The 18,723-nt window shown below is 38.0% G+C and overlaps 1 protein-coding gene across 2 annotated transcripts in view; it reads left to right on the top strand.

The window, feature by feature from the left end:
* The window catches only part of GLRA3 (glycine receptor alpha 3), a 155,572-nt gene that overhangs the window by 41,312 nt on the left and 95,537 nt on the right, over window positions 1-18,723 (top strand). For both annotated transcript variants that reach the window (XM_029203388.1, XM_029203389.1), the window contains exon 3: window positions 6,825-6,892. In XM_029203388.1, coding sequence (XP_029059221.1) covers window positions 6,825-6,892 — 68 coding nt within the window. The remainder of the gene's footprint in view (window positions 1-6,824; window positions 6,893-18,723) is intronic.

Below are 18,723 nucleotides of genomic sequence, written 5' to 3'. Positions count from 1 at the left end.
GCAGGAGGGAGGCTCAGAGGGCAGAGGACGAGGCCTGGGGGCCCAGCAAGCTCCGGGTGCCTAAGTGGACAGGGAAGGCATTGGCCACGTTCCATTCTGTTCCCCTGTGCCCCTCCCCCATCACCCCCAGGGTCTCCCCCATCTCTGCTGGACCCCTATCCATAGGTGGGTCCTGCTGGGTGTAGGAATTCCTCCCCTCCCCCAGCCGCCCCTCAGGAGTGCTGTTCCCGTAGGTCTGGCCTTCACATTTGCTCCCCCTTCCCTCCCTCCCACTCCCTCAGGACCCATGCATCTGGAGGGGGCCTAGGTGGGCAGAGGATCACGCCTGGCATCTCAGCAGGTTCCTGGGGGCCCAAGTGGGCAGGGGAAACCTGGCCACGCTCCTTTTTGATCCTCTGCCCTCCCAGTCGTCTCCCAATTTCCCCCTTCGGGCGTGAGATCCCTTCCCCTCCCCAGCCTCCCCTCAGGGACGCCAGTCCTGTCCCGCCTCCACTTCTCCTCCCCTCACTCCCACCACACTCCACATCCTACCCAGTTGCTGGGGGTTCCTCCCGTCCCCTGAGCTGTCCGTGGTCCCCCACCGGTGCCTGGTAGGTGCCCTAGTTGTGCGGAGACGAGAATTCCGCGTCCTCCTAGTCTGCCATCTTGACTCTGCCCCTGATTATTTTCTAATATATTCTCTCTGTAGTACTTATTTCTCTTTTTTTTTTATTTTAAAGCATTCTCAAACTAACAGAAGATTTGCAAGTATAGCACAAACTATTTTTTTGCCCAAACCACTTGAAAGTAAGTTGTTGACCTGATGCCCCAATACTTGGGTGTATCATGCCAAAAAGAACATTATCTTAGATAACCACAGTCTAATCATTGAAATAAGCAAATTAACATGGATATATTGCTACGATCTAATTTGCAGGCTCCCATTCAAATTTTATCAGCTATCTAAATAATGGCTTCACAGCAAAAGAGTCCGGTTTAGAATCATGTCTTGTGTTTTACGGGTCATTTCTCATTGTCTCCTTCAGTCCAAACAGAGCCTCATTCTTCCTATGACTGTCATGATCTTGGCATTTAAAAAGATATTATTATTCCTTTATTTAACAGAATATTCCTCGATTTGCATTAGTCTCATGTTTCCTCGTGATTCAATTTAGGTAATGCATCTTGATAGGAATATCACAGCAGTGATGCTGTGTTCTAATTGCATCTTATTAGGTTGTGGATGATGTTAATTTTTTACCATGACTGATGATGTTCACTTTGATTAACTGGCTAAGTTGGTGTCTGCCAGAATGTATTTATATACATACACATATGAGCATAAGTATACATGCACATATATGCATAAGTATACATACATATACACACATACGTATATACACACACACACATATATTCATTTAGATCTATGTATTTAATTCTCTATCTGCTGAAAACCATGAGTTCTCCCTGGTATCTCTACTACCATAGGTGTATTCTAGTTTCTGAGTCTCCATATTTTAAATCTCTCATTTGACAGTAAGGCTCCCATTATCCTTAATATAATTACATATTTGATCAATACATAATGAATCTCCCTTGTCTGCTGCCACTCCCACTCCTGCACAAATTCCTCAGGGTCCTGTTCAGACTCTCACTCCCCATGCAAGGCAGCCCCACTCAGGCTTCAACACTCCATGCTGTGAAATCCTTCCCTGCTGATGTCCTTCTCACCGTGCTGTAGTTGTCCACACTCCCCACAGCCATCCCCAGCGTGGAAGCCTATCTTGTACTGCCCAAGAGAATGGATTTCGGCTACATTTTCAAGAAGGAAAGGGAAGGGAAAGGGAAGAATAAATTGGATCCTATTTTTATGCCATAAATTTCAAACCTTTTTTCAAGTATCTAAAAAATAATCTAAAATATGGATTTACAGCAATCAAATATGCTTTTGTCAATTAAAAAATAAATATCTTTCCTCATGACCTGACTACATAAATATATATATTTATCTAAAATAAAAACAAATCACTAAACAGATTTTTTTGAAATTCAGTGTTTTGATTGCAGTCTTATGTCTTTCGAAATGGTGTGGCTTTAAAGCAGCATTACATTAAAAGTTTTTTAGAGTCATTTTCATGAACACTTGGGTTATTTTTTTGTCTCTATGTTTATTTGCTCTAGATTTGCCTGGTGAACAATTTTTCCCCAACATGAATAACAATAATGTAACTGCCAAGGCTTTGCATTGTACTTTGCCATTTTGCTTTTGTCCATCTCTGAGCTTAAAAGCCTCGTTCTGTTTCTTTTTTTATTTTTATTTTTTGCGATACGCGGGCCTCTCACCGTTGCGGCCTCTCCCGCCGCGGAGCACAGGCTCCAGACGCGCAGGCCCAGCGCCCACGGCCCACGGGCCCAGCCGCTCCGCGGCACGTGGGATCCTCCCGGACCGGGACACAAACCCATGTCCCCTGCATCGGCAGGCGGACCCTCAACCGCTGCGCCACCAGGGAAGCCCCATGTTCTGTTTCTTTAAGAGGCATCTAAAAGAAGACATGCTGCTGAAAACATCTGCGACTACTGTCATTTGCTTTTCAGGCCGACGATGGCTAAGGCAGTGAACAATTTTAAAGCACAATTTGCCATATGGATGCTATAGCAGTTATTTGCTCTGTTGCTAAACATAGCAGTATATTAGATGGATATAACAGTTTTTTGCTTTGGCACATAGAAGTACCAGATTGACCAATGACTGCTAAACAGGTGCTCTCTGTAATGGCAATAGAAGATTTACAATCCCCTCTGAGCTTCATTCCCTACAAAATTTTTGAATATATAATATATGTTAATAGTGAGGGTAGAAAGACTACTCCAAGACTGCTCCCCTGATCTGACATGGATCAGAATCTTAAAGTGTAGAATATACTGCCTTGTAAACTGTATCCACTTCATTCCTTGTACTCTATCTCCACTGTCACTGTCCTTGGTCAGGGCCATTGTATTTCCCATCTAAACTGTTACAATAAATTCCTGTTTTCTCTATGTTTAAGCTTTTGCTATCCATTCAACCATTCACCATGTTGTGTTGGTTTACTACACTCTCATGAACAAGAATCTGTAAAGACTCCTTCATGTTCATAAAGTAAATTCCAAATACCTTGGTATTACATTGAAGAAATTCTATGATCTACCCCAAGACTATCTTTAAAAACAGTAGACTTTATTTCCAAATTGCTTCATACCTTAATATATCTTAAATTTCTTTAAAATAAAATAAATTCTATATATGTATTATATATATATATATCATGTGAGTATATATCTTATATGTATATCTTTCAAGTGAGTGCTCTATTTTTCAAATTTGAAATTAAAGTTTGGTGCCTGAATCCATTCACCTTTCTTTATGCTGAAGAAGAGAATACATACAAATAAGTAGTAAAATGGAAACTAAATAGCACTTTTGTATGTCCTAATAACCAGGCGAGGAACACATCTGATAACTGATGGATTAGACAATAAAGCTTAGGGCAGGCTGACTTTCTGACCTTAGGAAGTTTTCTGCACCTGATGGGAGGCATTGGAGAAGCAAGGGCTGGAGTCTGGTTCATACAGTGTGAGGCATCATGTTCCCAGCTGCTAGTGAAAGCCTAAAGTAGCCCCCTCTCCTGGGACTATTGCTCTTCTACGGAAACATGTTATTTTAGGGAGAAAACAAATGCATCAGAGGAGTCCTCCTCCTAGCACAGTACTTCATATCGCTCCCTTTCAGAACCTTTCTGGAATCATTAGGATGTGCTGTACAGCACCTGCTCTCAGGGGACCCTGAAATGCATCAGAACAGACATTACTAACTTCAGGTCACTGAAGCCTATGCTGAATTTTCACCTTCATCCTATTTTTCACCAATATTATCTGTAATTCTATGCATAATGATTAAGTTTAGAAGATGAGACTAAAAAATAAAAGCTCTGCCCCTTGCTGAATTAAAATAAGAAATTCATCCCCCCACTTTCCTTTATTCCAGTTTCAGCCAAAGAGATCACAGTCAGATAGAGCTGGCAGTTGTGTAGCAGCAGCTTCTTACAGGGCCATGTTTCCCCAACATGGATGTACCTCTAGCTTCATTCTACTGGAAGATGAATTAACCCAATACTAAAACGTTTGCGTTTTCCCTCCTCCAATGGATTTGAGTCAATGACAGAATATGTCTTGAGGGAAGAGATATTCCCCAGATTCATGTTGCTGTTAACAGCAAACGAAAATAGCAGAATTTTAGAGTTCTCAAGAAGAAAGAGAATAGCCTAGAGAATATCAAAGATTGGCTTTTAGTTTTTCAAGATTCCAGTCAGGCTGTGTATATATTTTAGAATTCACCACCTTAGACTTACATTAAGTTAAAAAAAAATATATATGTATACACACACACACACACATATATGTATCTTCTAACAGTTAATTGTGACTTCATACTTCTCTTATGGTGGGATAAAATAATCGTGGAGTACAATACCTGTGCTTTCTCTTCTCTTACGTGGTGACAAGACATTTCTATCATCCTACAAATTTTAAAAAAATTGTTAATATTTAGAAATAACATTTTGAAAAAACGTTTTTTAAAGTTAAAAAAGAAACCCATTCTACTAGTAATAACTAATTATAGCACCTCCAGGATTCAGAACTTTTATGAGGTTTTCTTAAATGTCCATCCTTTATATTTCAAACAATGTAGCCTCTATATCTGTTTGAATGTTATGTTCTAGGCATCTCGACGCAATAGAATTTGGGCTCTTTCTAAGTACATAACAGCCACCATGTTTTGTTAGCAGGTTGACCAAATTTATAATAGTCAGCTCTCTTATTAAAATGAATAGCTTTGCTGTTCTAAGTCCTGACTCCCATCTCTCATTTTCTCTATCTCTAATAAAACCCCAATTCACTTTAGTCCTATGGTCTAATGGCCACAGCTGTTTCCTACTCTGGAATTTCTTATGTTGCACATCTGAATTATGTAGCTAGCTTTTAAAAATACCAGTGCCTTGGTTGCATGTCATATCAACTAAATTAGAAGGTAAGAATCATGTATCAATCTTTTTTAAAGATCACCAGGTGATTTCAATGTACATAGAATTCATAGGCCTATGGATAGACTTTATTTTTTTATTTTATTTATTTATTATTATTATTATTATTTTTTGCGGTACGCGGGCCTCTCACTGATGTGGCCTCTCCCGTTGCGGAGCACAGGCTCCGGACGCGCAGGCTCAGCGGCCATGGCTCACAGGCCCAGCCGCTCCGCGGCATGTAGGATCTTCCCGGACTGGGGCACGAACCCATGTCCCCTGCATCGGCAGGCGGACTCTCAACCACTGTGCCACCAGGGAAGCCCTAGACTTTACTTTTAAATAATTTTTTTTTCTGTACCTCATTCTGGCAAGATAAATGCTATCAGAAAATGAGTAGAAAAGCAAAGATGAAACTTGTGCACCAGTAATTAAGTAAATGTAAATTAAAACCTTGAGTGATAAGCTATCTTAACTAATGAAGCCGTTTTTTTAAAGAATAAAAGTATTGGTACAAAGAGAACATCCCTTTTATGTTGACAAAGGATCAAGAATCAGAATGGCTTTGGACCTTTCAACAGCAATACTAGAAAATAGAAGCTAATGAAGAAATGCCTTTAAAATTCAGAAGAAAAAACAATTTCCAGCCTAAAATGTGGTACCAAATCTAGGTGTTAATTAAGTGTGAGGGCATAAAAAAGAACATTTGTAAACAAGCAAGTTCTGAAAAGCTTCACATCGTTGTGCACCATTTCTCAAAAAATTACTGAAGGACATGTTCCACTAAAATGAAGAAATGGGCCAAGAAAGAAGAAGGAATGGGGACCACGAAAAGAGGTCCCACAAAGGAGAAGGATGAGCATCTCCAGTAGGAGGATTATGGGAAAGCATAAGATGACTGCTATGCTCCAGGACAACAAATCTAGGATGGAGTAAGCCTGATGGAAGAGAAAGTTAATAGAGTATCTGATGAGTCTGATACAGAAATACAGTTTAGACATTTCAGAACTTGTGCATAAGTTAATGATACCTATGGAGGAAACTATGTGAAATATATAAAACAATTATCGACCTCAGGAACATGTTCTGCAGGAAAGAGTGATCATAGTATATTATATGGTTAGTTGGAGGTAACATTTACCTTGTCATAATAAAGTAAAAAGTGAATAGTGATCTAACAACAGTGACAATGTAGCTGTATTTGGGTAATGGGAGGACAGAAAAAAGGTGTAAGGTAGCAGGGGTGGGAATAAGGTGTGAAAGAAAGCGAAATCCTTACCTTCTGCTGTGGCCGTCAGAACATATGTCTAAAATGAAAACATCTAAAGGAGTAAAATAAACTTATTGTTCAGAGAAATTGAGGTAAACATCCAAAGAGTTGTTTAAATGAGTTGAAGTGATCATCTCCAGGGAGGGATTAAATGGGGGTATAGGGGAAGGGGCTGCTGTCTTTTTTTGTAGCAAACCTTGTAAAATTAAGTGGCTCAATTACGTTCATGTAAAAACAAACAAAATAAATTAGGCTTAGATATTGGCTTTTGTGTGTGATTTTATCTGACTAGCTTAGGCAGAGATTAACTGAGTTATTTTAACCCCTACCACACAATATTTCAGTGTTTTTTACTTGTATAGCTATCAAGTCTAATGACAAAGCTTTGTAGCCAGATAATGAAATGCTTTGAATTCTTTTTTTTTTTAAACTACAAATTAGAGGCATGGAGCTACTTGAAAATATTTTAGATCAGTATCTAAACAGCTTTTCTGTTTTAATCTCTTTTTCAGGCTCTCCAGTTAATGTCACGTGCAACATATTCATAAACAGCTTTGGTTCGATCGCTGAGACAACCATGGTAAGTAGGCATGTTGACTTCGTAATGAATTTCACACTGGGGTAGTTTGTAATCATGTTCATGGCAATTTTTCTGCTGGTAATATGTAATTGAAAGCCAAAATTCATATAGTGAGATTTTAAAAGATAAACTTAATAGTATAATTAAATTACAATCAACTGCAGGCAATGTTTCATTTAGACGTGGTTAGTGAAAACAAGATTGATTTTTCCCATTTCAGTAACTAAATATTAGATCTCAGAGAATTAAAACTAAAACTTTACCTTATGAATTATTTATTTATTGTCAATGTTCTTTAATAAGCAGACATAAGCATAGAGTAAATAATGTCACATTTAATTATTTTGTATACTTATAAATGTGTTTATAACGTTATTTTAAGTATTCTGATTACCTTTCCAAATGAATATTTGATCAAATATCATAACTATTTTGCAAACTGTGGTATATGCTTTAATTTAACTGAACTCACTGAACTGAGACTTCATCACTGTGTAATTGAGAACATTTTACATAATCAAGCTATTAAAGCTAAAATATTATCATTTCCAAACCAAATGTATTCTGTTTCTAATTTTATAACTTTCTCTAAAGATCATGTTGTATCTTTTCTTTGCCTTATAGTTTTCATTGTACATTTTAGCTAAAATAAAATAGACACATGAACCACTGAATATCTGTAAGATTGTCTAGCCAGAACTTTTAATTAATTAATTTTATTTTTTATTATTTTTAGGAACTTTTTTAAAAATTGAAACTATGTATTGTGGTTCTTAAATTACCTAGAATTATAGTCCATTCCTAAATTTAGCAAGTATAATGTACATTAATTTTCAAAGTTGATTTTAGCTAAAATAGGATATGAAAAGCTTAAAGATTTATTAGCTTCTAAAGCCATTATTAAGAGAATTATTCTTATTTTACATATATCAGAATGACTTGATAACAAATTTTCTAAGGAAAAATCTATATGTAAATTATTATGTGGGAGGCTGTGTAGATTTGTGTGTGTGTGTGTGTATAGAGGATCTTTCTCAACTGGGAGAGACTTTATTCAGGCACCACTTTTTTAAAATGCTATTTTCCTCATGTATGCAATATTTAGTCATTTAGCAGCATCTCTGTGGTTCTATTCAAACTCAATATACTATAATTACAATAAAAGCCTCAGTGGAGAAGAACTGAACTCATTTTGGGGCATTATATAGAATTATCTTCACTGCAGTATATAAATTAACACTAATGTGTGTACCTGTGTGTAAACACAGAGGAAATGACATGATTTGCTAGTGTAAGCACAGTGTGGTTCTGGTGCAGTTTTGACCCTGAAGTCACTATAATCCTGTTTCAGAAGTTGACATATTCTGGATTCTGGTTGAATATCTGGTCCTGATTCTTTTTTTTTTAGGATGCTCATATGACTTTTATTTATTTATTCTGGTCCTGATTTATTCCCTGTATTTATACAGACCCAATTCAAATCATGTTTATAGACAAAGGAATCTCTACTGGATTTTTTTCTACCTAGACCTCCCAAATTATATTTCTAGCCCTGACAACTTCCTCATTTTAATTGCTACTATACAACACTGTATCATCCTGAAAGCCTGGACATATGCTTATACTTTCTCTTTTGCAAGATCACTTCCGTGAAACAGTTTCAACAGCAATAGTTGGAAAGGTTTCTAGCCTGACTTTTCTTTGTGGGGTGGAGGAAGGGATTTGGAAAAAAGAGAAGACATGGTTGGATTTCCTCATTAAAACCTCAAAGATTGTCATGTTCCTGAAGGTCGCTGCTTTTTATGACATAGTTCATCAGTCTAGCACTAAGTGCTTATAACACACACTCCATAGGATGACGACTACATCTGCTGAATTTCTTACCTTTAATAATTTTAGACAGACTTCCTTTGCAGAATAATATTATGCCAAAAGCTTGCAGAATATTGCAAATACACCCTCCCAGGGACCCTCACTCAGTTTTATTTCCCTTCTCCAGCATAGAAATCCCTTCCATTCCTTCATCTTCCATCATAATGTATCCTTTTGAAATCATTTTTAGCATCTATCACTTGCTTCTTCAGAGTCACAAGCAGCATCAATGAACATTAATCAAACACCCCAGAGGTAAAGTATAAAATTAACTAAGTCCACCTTGATATCTTTCTTTTTAACCTTCCAGACTCATAAACATGTGACATTATTTCTGTTCACATAATCAGATTCAATATTTGTAAAAAATTTTACTGGTATCAGGTAGGATAGCTGCAATGTGATGTCCATCTACATAGGCATAGAGAAAATTAGATTATTTTTTTTTTATCTTAAGAATCAAAATATTTTGCTACCACTTGATTACTCTGATGTATTTTATTCATAGTTTCCACCATCACAGCTCTGCAACTAAACTTTACCTCATTGTTTTACTTGCCATAGTATTAAGTTAATTTATTTTTACAAAATCTTGCATTTATTTTTTTAACATTCACATTTTTTATACGAATATACTTAATTTTGTTCCTACAATACAAATAACTGAATTCAACTGAAACAATGTATTAAATTGAGAGGATGGAATTTTAAATTACTTGTAATCATTAATGGATATCTTTGCATCTGAGAATTCATATCTAAAATAAAAGTGAATAATTCTCCCAATCTTTATATCTTTGCTTAACAGAGATCTTAACCATGCTTAGTGTCTTCGTTGACCAACTATATTATGCTCCCTCTACTGGTCTAGTTTCTAACCTATTGTATCTCTCCCCATTTTAAAATAAGCTTTAGTCCCATTTGAGGTAATTATTTGATTCTTGAGAAAATATCTCTAGTAGATATTCTACTTTAGCCATTTTTTGAAAATTAAGTCAATTTGAATCTTTAACATATTTTGCATCTTCTTCTTGCACCAACTTTGTTTTCCTTAATACTTATGTGCATTTTTCCCCCAATAGCTTAAGCACAAATTTCTTTTTAACTGTTAAACTCATCCTTTCCCAGTGTTTGTCTAATTAACTTAATGTAGTGCCAACCATTCTCACTTGAGTACAATTTTATTATGCTTGACATATAGTCATCAAACATTTTCTATGTACGTTGTGGAAATTCCCTCATTTCCCTCACATTTGAATCATACGTCATTATATACAATGGGGTCTCTGAGGATTTGTTTAGCCTCCATTACCCCAAGTTCACATTCTTCTTCAGCAGATGATGAGTCAACAACTGTTGGAAACCACAGTTCTTAAGAAGATTAAATTAGAAATAAAAGCTGGTTTACCATCATCAGTCACGCTTCCATCTTGCAACATGGCCTTGGTGAGAGAGGTGCGTCTATCCTGTCTTTTAAGATGGTGGTGACAAAAGGAGCATAATTTTTTTTATTGTTACAATGAGGTGAAGCTTAATATCTCCACGTTAAGTGACTCTCAGTAATCGTACTCCTGCAAACCTGTGGTGAGTTGTGGATAAGGATTATATTCTGGGGTGACAGCATTTGTAAGTTGGAATTTTTTTAAAAAAATTCATGTGTAACTGTATAGCAGTTAGGGTGTGTATATAGAGCTGTATTTCAAAGTGGATATATTGTCATAACGTCCTATCTTCAGCAAACAGATGGCTCTCCATCTTGTCACACATATGCTGGAGAGAGAATTGCTCTGCTGTGTGCCTTAAGTCAGTATTTACTCAATGAACCATGACTTTTCACCAGAGCCCATAGAATAAATTATTTTTACAAAATAAAAACAATAAAGGTAGGGAGAGACTTTCAAGATGGCAGAGGAGTAAGACATGGAGATCACCTTCCTCCCCACAAATACATCAGAAATACATCTACATGTGGAACAACTCCTACAGAACACCTACTGAACGCTGGCAGAAGACCTCAGGCTTCCCAAAAGGCAAGAAACTCCCCACGTACCTGGGTAGGGCAAAAGAAAAAAGAAAAAACAGAGACAAAAGAATAGAAACAGGACCTGCATCTCTGGGAGAGAGCTGTGAAGGAGGCAAAGTTTCCACACACTAGGAAGCCCCTTCACTGGTGGAGACAGGGGGTAATGGGAGGGAAGCTTTGGAGCCACGGAGGAGAGCCCAGCATCAGGGGTGCGGAGGGCAAAGTGGAGAGATTCCCGCATGGAGGATCGGTGCCAACCAGCACTCACTAGCCCGAGAGGCTTGTCTGCTCACCCACAAGGGTGGGTGGGGGCTGAGAGCTGAAGCTTGGGCTTTGGAGGTCAGATCCCAGGGAGAGGACTGGGGTTGGCTGCGTGAACACAGCCTGAAGGGGGCTAGTGCACCACAGCTAGCCGGGAGGGAGTCTGGGAAAAAGTCTGGACCTGCCTAAGAGGCAAGAGACCATTGTTTCGGGGTGAGCGAGGACAGGGGATTCAGAGCACTGCCTAAATGACCTCCAGAGATGGGTGCGAGCCACGGCTATCAGTGCGGACCCCAGAGATGGGCATGAAACGCTAAGGCTGCTGCTGCAGCCACCAAGAATCCTGTGTGCGAGCACAGGTCACTTTCCACACCTCCCCTCCCGGAGCCTGTGCAGCCCGCCACTGCCAGGGTCCCGTGATCCAGGGACAACTTCCCCGGGAGAACACATGGTGCACCTCAGGCTGGTGCAACGTCATGCCGGCCTCTGCCGCTGCAGACTCGCCCTGCATTCCATGCCCCTGCCTCCCCCCCGGCCTGAGTGAGCCAGAGCCCCCGAATCAGCTGCTACTTTAACCCCATCCTGTCTGGCGGTGGGGGAACAGATGCCCCCAGGTGACCTACACGCAGAGGCAGGGCCAAATCCAAAGCTGAACCCCAGGAGCTGTGCGAACAAGGAAGAGAAAGGGAAATCTCTCCCAGCAGCCTCAGGAGCAGTGGATTAAATCCCCACAATCAACTTGATGTACCCTGCATCTCTGGAATACATGAATAGACAATGAATCATTCCAGTATTGAGGCAGTGAACTTTGGGAGCAACTGTAGACTTGGGGTTTGCTTTCTGCATCTAATTTATTTTTGGTTTTATGTTCATCTCAGTTTCGAATTTAGAGTTTATTATCATGGGAGATTTGTTTATTGATTTGGCTGCTCTCTTCCTTTTTTTAAAAAAAAAAATATATTTCCTTTTTCTCTTTTTCTGACTGTGTATTTGTATGCTTCTTTGTGTGATTTTGTTTGTATAGCTTTGCTTATACCATTTGTCCTAGGGTTCTATCTGTCTGTTTTTTTTTTTTTGTATAGTTTTTAGCACTGGTTATCATTGGTGGATTTGTTTTTTGGTTTGGTTGCTTTCTTCTTTCTTTTTTATTACTTTTTAGTTTTTTAATTTTTAAAATTTTTTATTTTAATAACTTTCTTTTCCCTTTTCCTTCTTCCTTCCTTCCTTTCTTCCTTCCTTCCTTTCTTTCTTCCCTTCCTTCCTTCCTTCCTTCCTTCCTTCCTTCCTTCCTTCCTTCCTTCCTTCCTTCCTTCCTTCCTTCCTTTCTCCCTTTTCTTCTGAGCCGTGTGGCATACAGTGTTTTGGTGCTCTGGACAGGTGTCAGGCCTGTGCCTCTGAGGTGGGAGAGCCAAGTTCAGGACATTGGTCCACCAGAGACCTCCCAGCTCCTTGTAATATCAAACGGCAAAAGCTCTCCCAGAGACCTCCATCTCAACGCCAAGATCTAGCTCCACTCAATGACCAGCAAACTACAATGCTGAACACCCTATGCCAAACAACTAGCAAGACAGGACCACAACCCCACCCGTTAGCACAGAGGCTGCCTAAAATCATAATAAGGTCACAGACACCCCAAAACACATCACCAGATGTGGTCCTGCTCACCAGAAAGACAAGATCCAGCCTCATCCACCAGAACACAGGCACCAGTCCCCTCCACCTGGAAACCTACACAGCCCACTGAACCAACCTTAGCTACTGGGGGCAGACACCAAAAACAATGGGAACTACGAACCTGCAGCCTGTGAAAGGAGATCCCAAACACAGTAAGTTAAGCAAAATGAGAAGACAGAGAAACACACAGCAGGTGAAGGAGCAAGGTAAAAACCCACCAGACCAAACAAATGAAGAGGAAATAGGCAGTCTACCTGAAAAAGAATTCAGAGTAATGATAGCAAAGATGATCCAAAATCTTGGAAATAGAATGGAGAAAATACAAGAAACGATTAACAAGGACCTAGAAGAACTAAAGAGCAAACAAACAATGATGAACAACACAATAAATGAAATTAAAAATTCTCTAGAAGGAATCAGTAGCAGAATAACTGAGGCAGGAGAATGGATAAGTGACCTGGAAGATAAAATAGTGGAAATAACTACTGCAGATCAGAATAAAGAAAAAAGAATGAAAAGAATTGAGGACAGTCTTAGAGACCTCTGGGACAATATTAAACGTACCAACATTGGAATTATAGGGGTCCCAGGAGCAGAAGAGAAAAAGAAAGGGACTGAGAAAATATTTGAAGAGATTATAGTTGTAAACTTCCCTAATATGGGAAAGGAAATAGTCAATAAAGTCCAGGAAGCAGAGAGAGTCCCATACAGGATAAATCCAAGAAGAAACATCCCAAGACACATATTAATCAAACTATCACAAATTAAAATCAAAGAAAAAATATTAAAAGCAGCAAGGGAAAAGCAACAAATAACATACAAGGGAATCCCCATGAGGTTAACAGCTGATCTTTCAGCAGAAACTCTGCAAGCCAGAAGGGAGTGGCAGGACACATTTAAAGTGATAAAAGGAAAAAGCCTGCAACCAAGATTATTCTGCCCAGCAAGTATCTCATTCATATTCGACGGAGAAATTAAAACCTTTACAGACAAGCGGAAGTTAAGAGAATTCAGCACCACCAACCCAGCTTTACAACAAATGCTAAAGGAACTTCTCTAGGCAGGAAACAAGAGAAGGAAAAGACCTACAATAACAAACCCAAAACCATTAAGAAAATGGTAATAAGAACCTACATATCGATAACTACCTTAAATGTAAATGGATTAAATACTCCCACCAAAAGATAGACTGGCTGAATGGATACAAAAGCAAGACCAATATATATGCTGTCTACAAGAGACCCACTTCAGACTTAGGGATATATACAGACTCAAAGTGAGGGGATGGAAAAAGATATTCCATGCAAATGGAAATCAAAGGAAAGCTGGAGTAGCAATTCTCATATCAGACGAAATAGAGTTTAAAATAAAGACTATTACAAGAGACAAAGAAGGACACTACATAATGATCAAGGGATCGATCCAAGAAGAAGGTACAACAATTGTAAATATTTATGCACCCAACATAGGAGCACCTCAATACATAAGGCAAATGTGGACAGCCATAAAAGGGGAAATCAACAGTAACACAATCATAGTAGGGGACTTTAACACCCCACTTTCACCGATGGACAGATCATCCAAAATGAAAATAAATAAGGAAACATAAGCTTTAAATGATATATTAAAAAGATGGAATTAATTGATATTTATAGGACATTCCATCCAAAAACAACAGAAAACACTTTCTTCTCAAGTGCTCATGGAACACTCTCCAGGATACATCATATCTTGGGTCACAAATCATGCCTTGATAAATTTAAGAAAATTGAATTCATATCATGTATCTTTTCCAACCACAATGCTATGAGATTAGATATCAATTACAGGAAAACATCTGTAAAAAATACAAACACATGGAGGCTAAACAATACACTACTTAATAACCAAGAGATCAATGAAGAAATCAAAGAAGAAATAAAAAAATACCTAGAAACAAATGACAGTGAAAACACACGGCCCAAAACCTATGGGATGCAGCAAAAGCAGTTCTAAGAGGAAAGTTTATAGCAATACAATCCTACCTCAAGAAACATCTCAAATAAACAGCCTAACCTTACACCTAAAGCAAAAGAAGAACAAAAAACCCCCCAAAGTTAGCAGAAGGAAAGAAATCATAAAGATCAGATCAGAAATAAATGAAAAACAAATGAAGGAACAATAGCAAAGATCAATAAAACTAAAAGCTGATTCTTTGAGAAGATAAAGTTGATAAACCATTAGCCAGACTCATCAAGAAAAAAAGGAGAAGACTCAAATGAATAGAATTAGAAATGAAAAAGAAGTAACAACTGGCACTGCAGAAATACAAAGGATCATGAGAGATTGCTAGAAGCAACTATATGCCAATAAAATGGACAACCTGAAAGAAATGGACAATTTCTTAGAAAAGCACAACCTTCCCAGACTGAACCAGGAAGAAATAGAAAATATAGACAGACCAGTCACGAGCACTGAAATTGAAACTGTGATTTAAAATATTCCAACAAACAAAAGCCCAGGACCAGATGGCTTCACAGGCAAATTCTATCAAACATTTAGAGAAGAAGAGCTAACACCTATCCTTCTCAAACTCTTCCAAAATACAGCAGAGGGAGGAACACTCCCAAACTCATTCTATGAGGCCACCATTACCCTGATACTAAAAACAGACAAAGATGTCACAAAAAAAGAAAATTACAGCCCAATATCACTGATGAACATAGGTGCAAAAATCCTCAACAAAATACTAGCAAATAGAATCCAGCAGCACATTAAAAGGATCATACACCATGATCAAGTGGGGTTTACCCCAGGAATGCAAGGATTCTTCAATATACACAAATTAATCAATGTGATACACCATATTAACAAATTGAAAGAGAAAAACCATATGATCATCTCAATAGATGCAGAAGCTTTTGACAAAATTCAACACCCATTTATGATAAAAGCCCTCCAGAAAGTAGGCATAGAGGGAACTTACCTCAACATAATAAAGGCCACATATGACAAACCCACAGCCAACCTCATTCTCAATGGTGAAAAACAAACCATTTCCTGTAAGATCAGGAACAAGACAAGGTTGCCTATGCTCACCACTATTATTCAACATAGTTTTGGAAGTTTTAGCCACAGCAATCAGAGAAGAAAAAGAAATAAAAGGAATCCAAATCGGAAAAGAAGAAGGAAAACTGTCACTGTTTGCAGATGACATGATACTATACATAGAGAATCCTAAAGATGCTACCAGAAAACTACTAGAGCTCATCAATGAATTTGGTCGAGTAGCAGGCTACAAAATTAATGCACAGAAATCTCTTGCATTCCTACACACTAATGACGAAAAATCTGAAAGAGAAATTAAGGAAACACTCCCATTTACCACTGCAATAAAAAGAATTAAAAACCTAGGAATAAACCTACCTTAGGAAACAAAAGACCTGTATGCAGAAAACTACAAGACACTGATGAAAGAAATTAAAGATGATAAAAAGAGATGGAGAGATATACTATGTTCTTGGATTTGAAGAATCAACATTGTGGAAATGACTATACTACTCAAAGCAATCTACAGATTTAATGCAATCCTTATTTAAGTACCAATGGCATTTTTCACAGAACTAGAACAAAAAATTTCACAATTTGTATGGAAACACAAAAGACCCTGAATACCAAAGCAATCTTGAGGAAGAAAAACGGAGCTGGATGAATCAGGCTCCCTGACTTCAGACTATACTACAAAGCTACAGTAATCAAGACAGTATGGTACTGGCACAAAAACAGAAAGATCAATGGAACAGGATAGAAAGCCCAGAGGTAAACCCACGCACCTATGGTCACCTTATTTTTGGTAAAGGAGGCAAGAATATACAATGGAGAAAAGTCAGCCTGTTCAATAAGTGGTGCTGGGAAAACTGGACAGGTACATGTAAAAGAATGAAATTAGAGCACTCCCTAACACCATACACAAAAATAAACTCAAAATGGATTAAAGACCTAAATGTAAGGCCAGACACTATCAAACTCTTAGAGAAAAACATAGGCAGAACACTCTATGACATAAATTGCAGCAAGATCTTTTTTGATCCACCTCCTAGAGAAATGGAAATAAAAACAAAAACAAATGGGACCTAGTGAAACTTAAAAGCTTTTGCACAGTAAAGGAAAGCATAAACAGATGAAAAGACAACTCTCAGAATGGGAGAAAATATTTGCAAATGAAGCAACTGACAAAGGATTAATCTCCAAAATTTACAAGCAGCTCATGTAGCTCAATATCAAAAAAACAAACAACCCAATCCAAAACTGGGCAGAAGAGCTAAATAGACATTTCTCCATAGAAGATATACACGTTGCCAACAAACACATGAAAGGATGCTCAACATCACTAATCATTAGAGAAATGCAAATCAAAACTACAATGAGGTAACACCTCACACCAGTCAGAATGGCCATCATTAAAAAATCTACAAACAATAAATGCTAGAGAGGGTGTGGAGAAAAGGGAACCCTCTTGCAGTGTTGGTGGGAATGTAAATTGATACAGCTACTATGGAGAACAGTATGGAGATTCCTTAAAAAACTAAAATAGAGCTACCATATGACCCAGCAATCCCACTACTGGGCATATACCCTGAGAAAACCATAATTCTAATAGAGTCATGTACCACAATGTTCATTGAAGCTCTATTTACAATAACCAGGACATGGAAGCAACCTAATTGTCCATGGACAGATGAATGAAGAAAGATGTGGCACATATATACAATGGAATATTACTCAGCCATAAAAAGAAACAAAATTGTGTTATTTGTAGTGAGGTGGATGGACTTAGAGTCTGTCATATAGAGTGAAGTAAGTCAGAAAGAGAAAAACAAATACTGTATGCTAACACGTATATATGGAATCTAAAAAAAAAAAAAAAAAAGTTCTGTAATACCTGGGGGAGGACAGGAATAAAGATGCAGACGTAGAGAATGGACTTGAGGACACGGGGAGGGGGAAGGGTAAGCTGTGACGAAGTGAGAGAGTGGCATTGACATACATACACTACCAAATGTAAAATAGCTAGCTAGTGGGAAGCAGCCACATAGCACAGGGTGATCAGCTTGGTGCTTTGTGACCACCTAGAGAGGTGGGATAGGGAGGTTGGGAGGGAGATGCAAGAGGGAGGAAATATGGTGTTATATGTATATGTGTAGCTGATTCACTTTGTTATACAGCAGAAACTAACACACCATTGTAAAGCAATTATACTCCAGTAAAGATGTTAAAAAAAAAACCGCTGAGGTGTTTTGGTATAATGCTTTTTCAGATGCCTGTATACAGAAGTGTATGGTGAGGCTGGATGAGAGTGTCTGAACGTGTTCTGTGATCTTACAGAATGGTCAAACCGTACAGTTCTTGCATTTTCCACAGAAATTAAAGGTTCACATTTAGTTGCAACAGTAATCATGCACATGTAAATGTTTCTTTGAATCACTGGGTCGTTAGATTCACCAGAGAAATCTAAGCTAATGTGGCATAAAAAATTGATAGCGTTCCTTCACATATTCTTAACAGAGTCTTTAAACTCCTACACATTCTTTTTTTGTAAGTGTATTTTTTAATCAAATAAAGCTTTTTTTTAATCAAATAAAGTTATGCACTTTTTGCGTAGGTAATAAGTAACACTCATGCACCCGTTGCCATGTTAAGAAATTAAACATTACAAATAAATTGAAGTTGACCATGAACTCTTGCCCAAAGCACATTTCTCTACCTTCCAAAGGAAGCTTCGTTCCTGAATTTGATAGACATAAAATTTCATTCTGCATGAATGAAATATAAACAGATTGCCACACTGTAGTATTTACATATAACATGATTTTTTAGTTCAAATGTATATTTTTGAGGTAATCCATGCTTATACTATTATATTCATTTTCATTTGAGTAAATATTCCATAATGTATTTATTCATTCTACATTTGTTGGACATTTTGATTATTTCTAATGTCTTTGCTACCACAAAACCCTCT

The sequence above is a fragment of the Monodon monoceros genome, unplaced genomic scaffold (assembly GCF_005190385.1).
Source record: "Monodon monoceros isolate NGI ecotype Baffin Bay Population unplaced genomic scaffold, NGI_Narwhal_1 Super_Scaffold_5, whole genome shotgun sequence".
Lineage (NCBI taxonomy): Eukaryota > Metazoa > Chordata > Mammalia > Artiodactyla > Monodontidae > Monodon > Monodon monoceros.
This window is presented reverse-complemented; position numbering and strand designations above follow the sequence as displayed.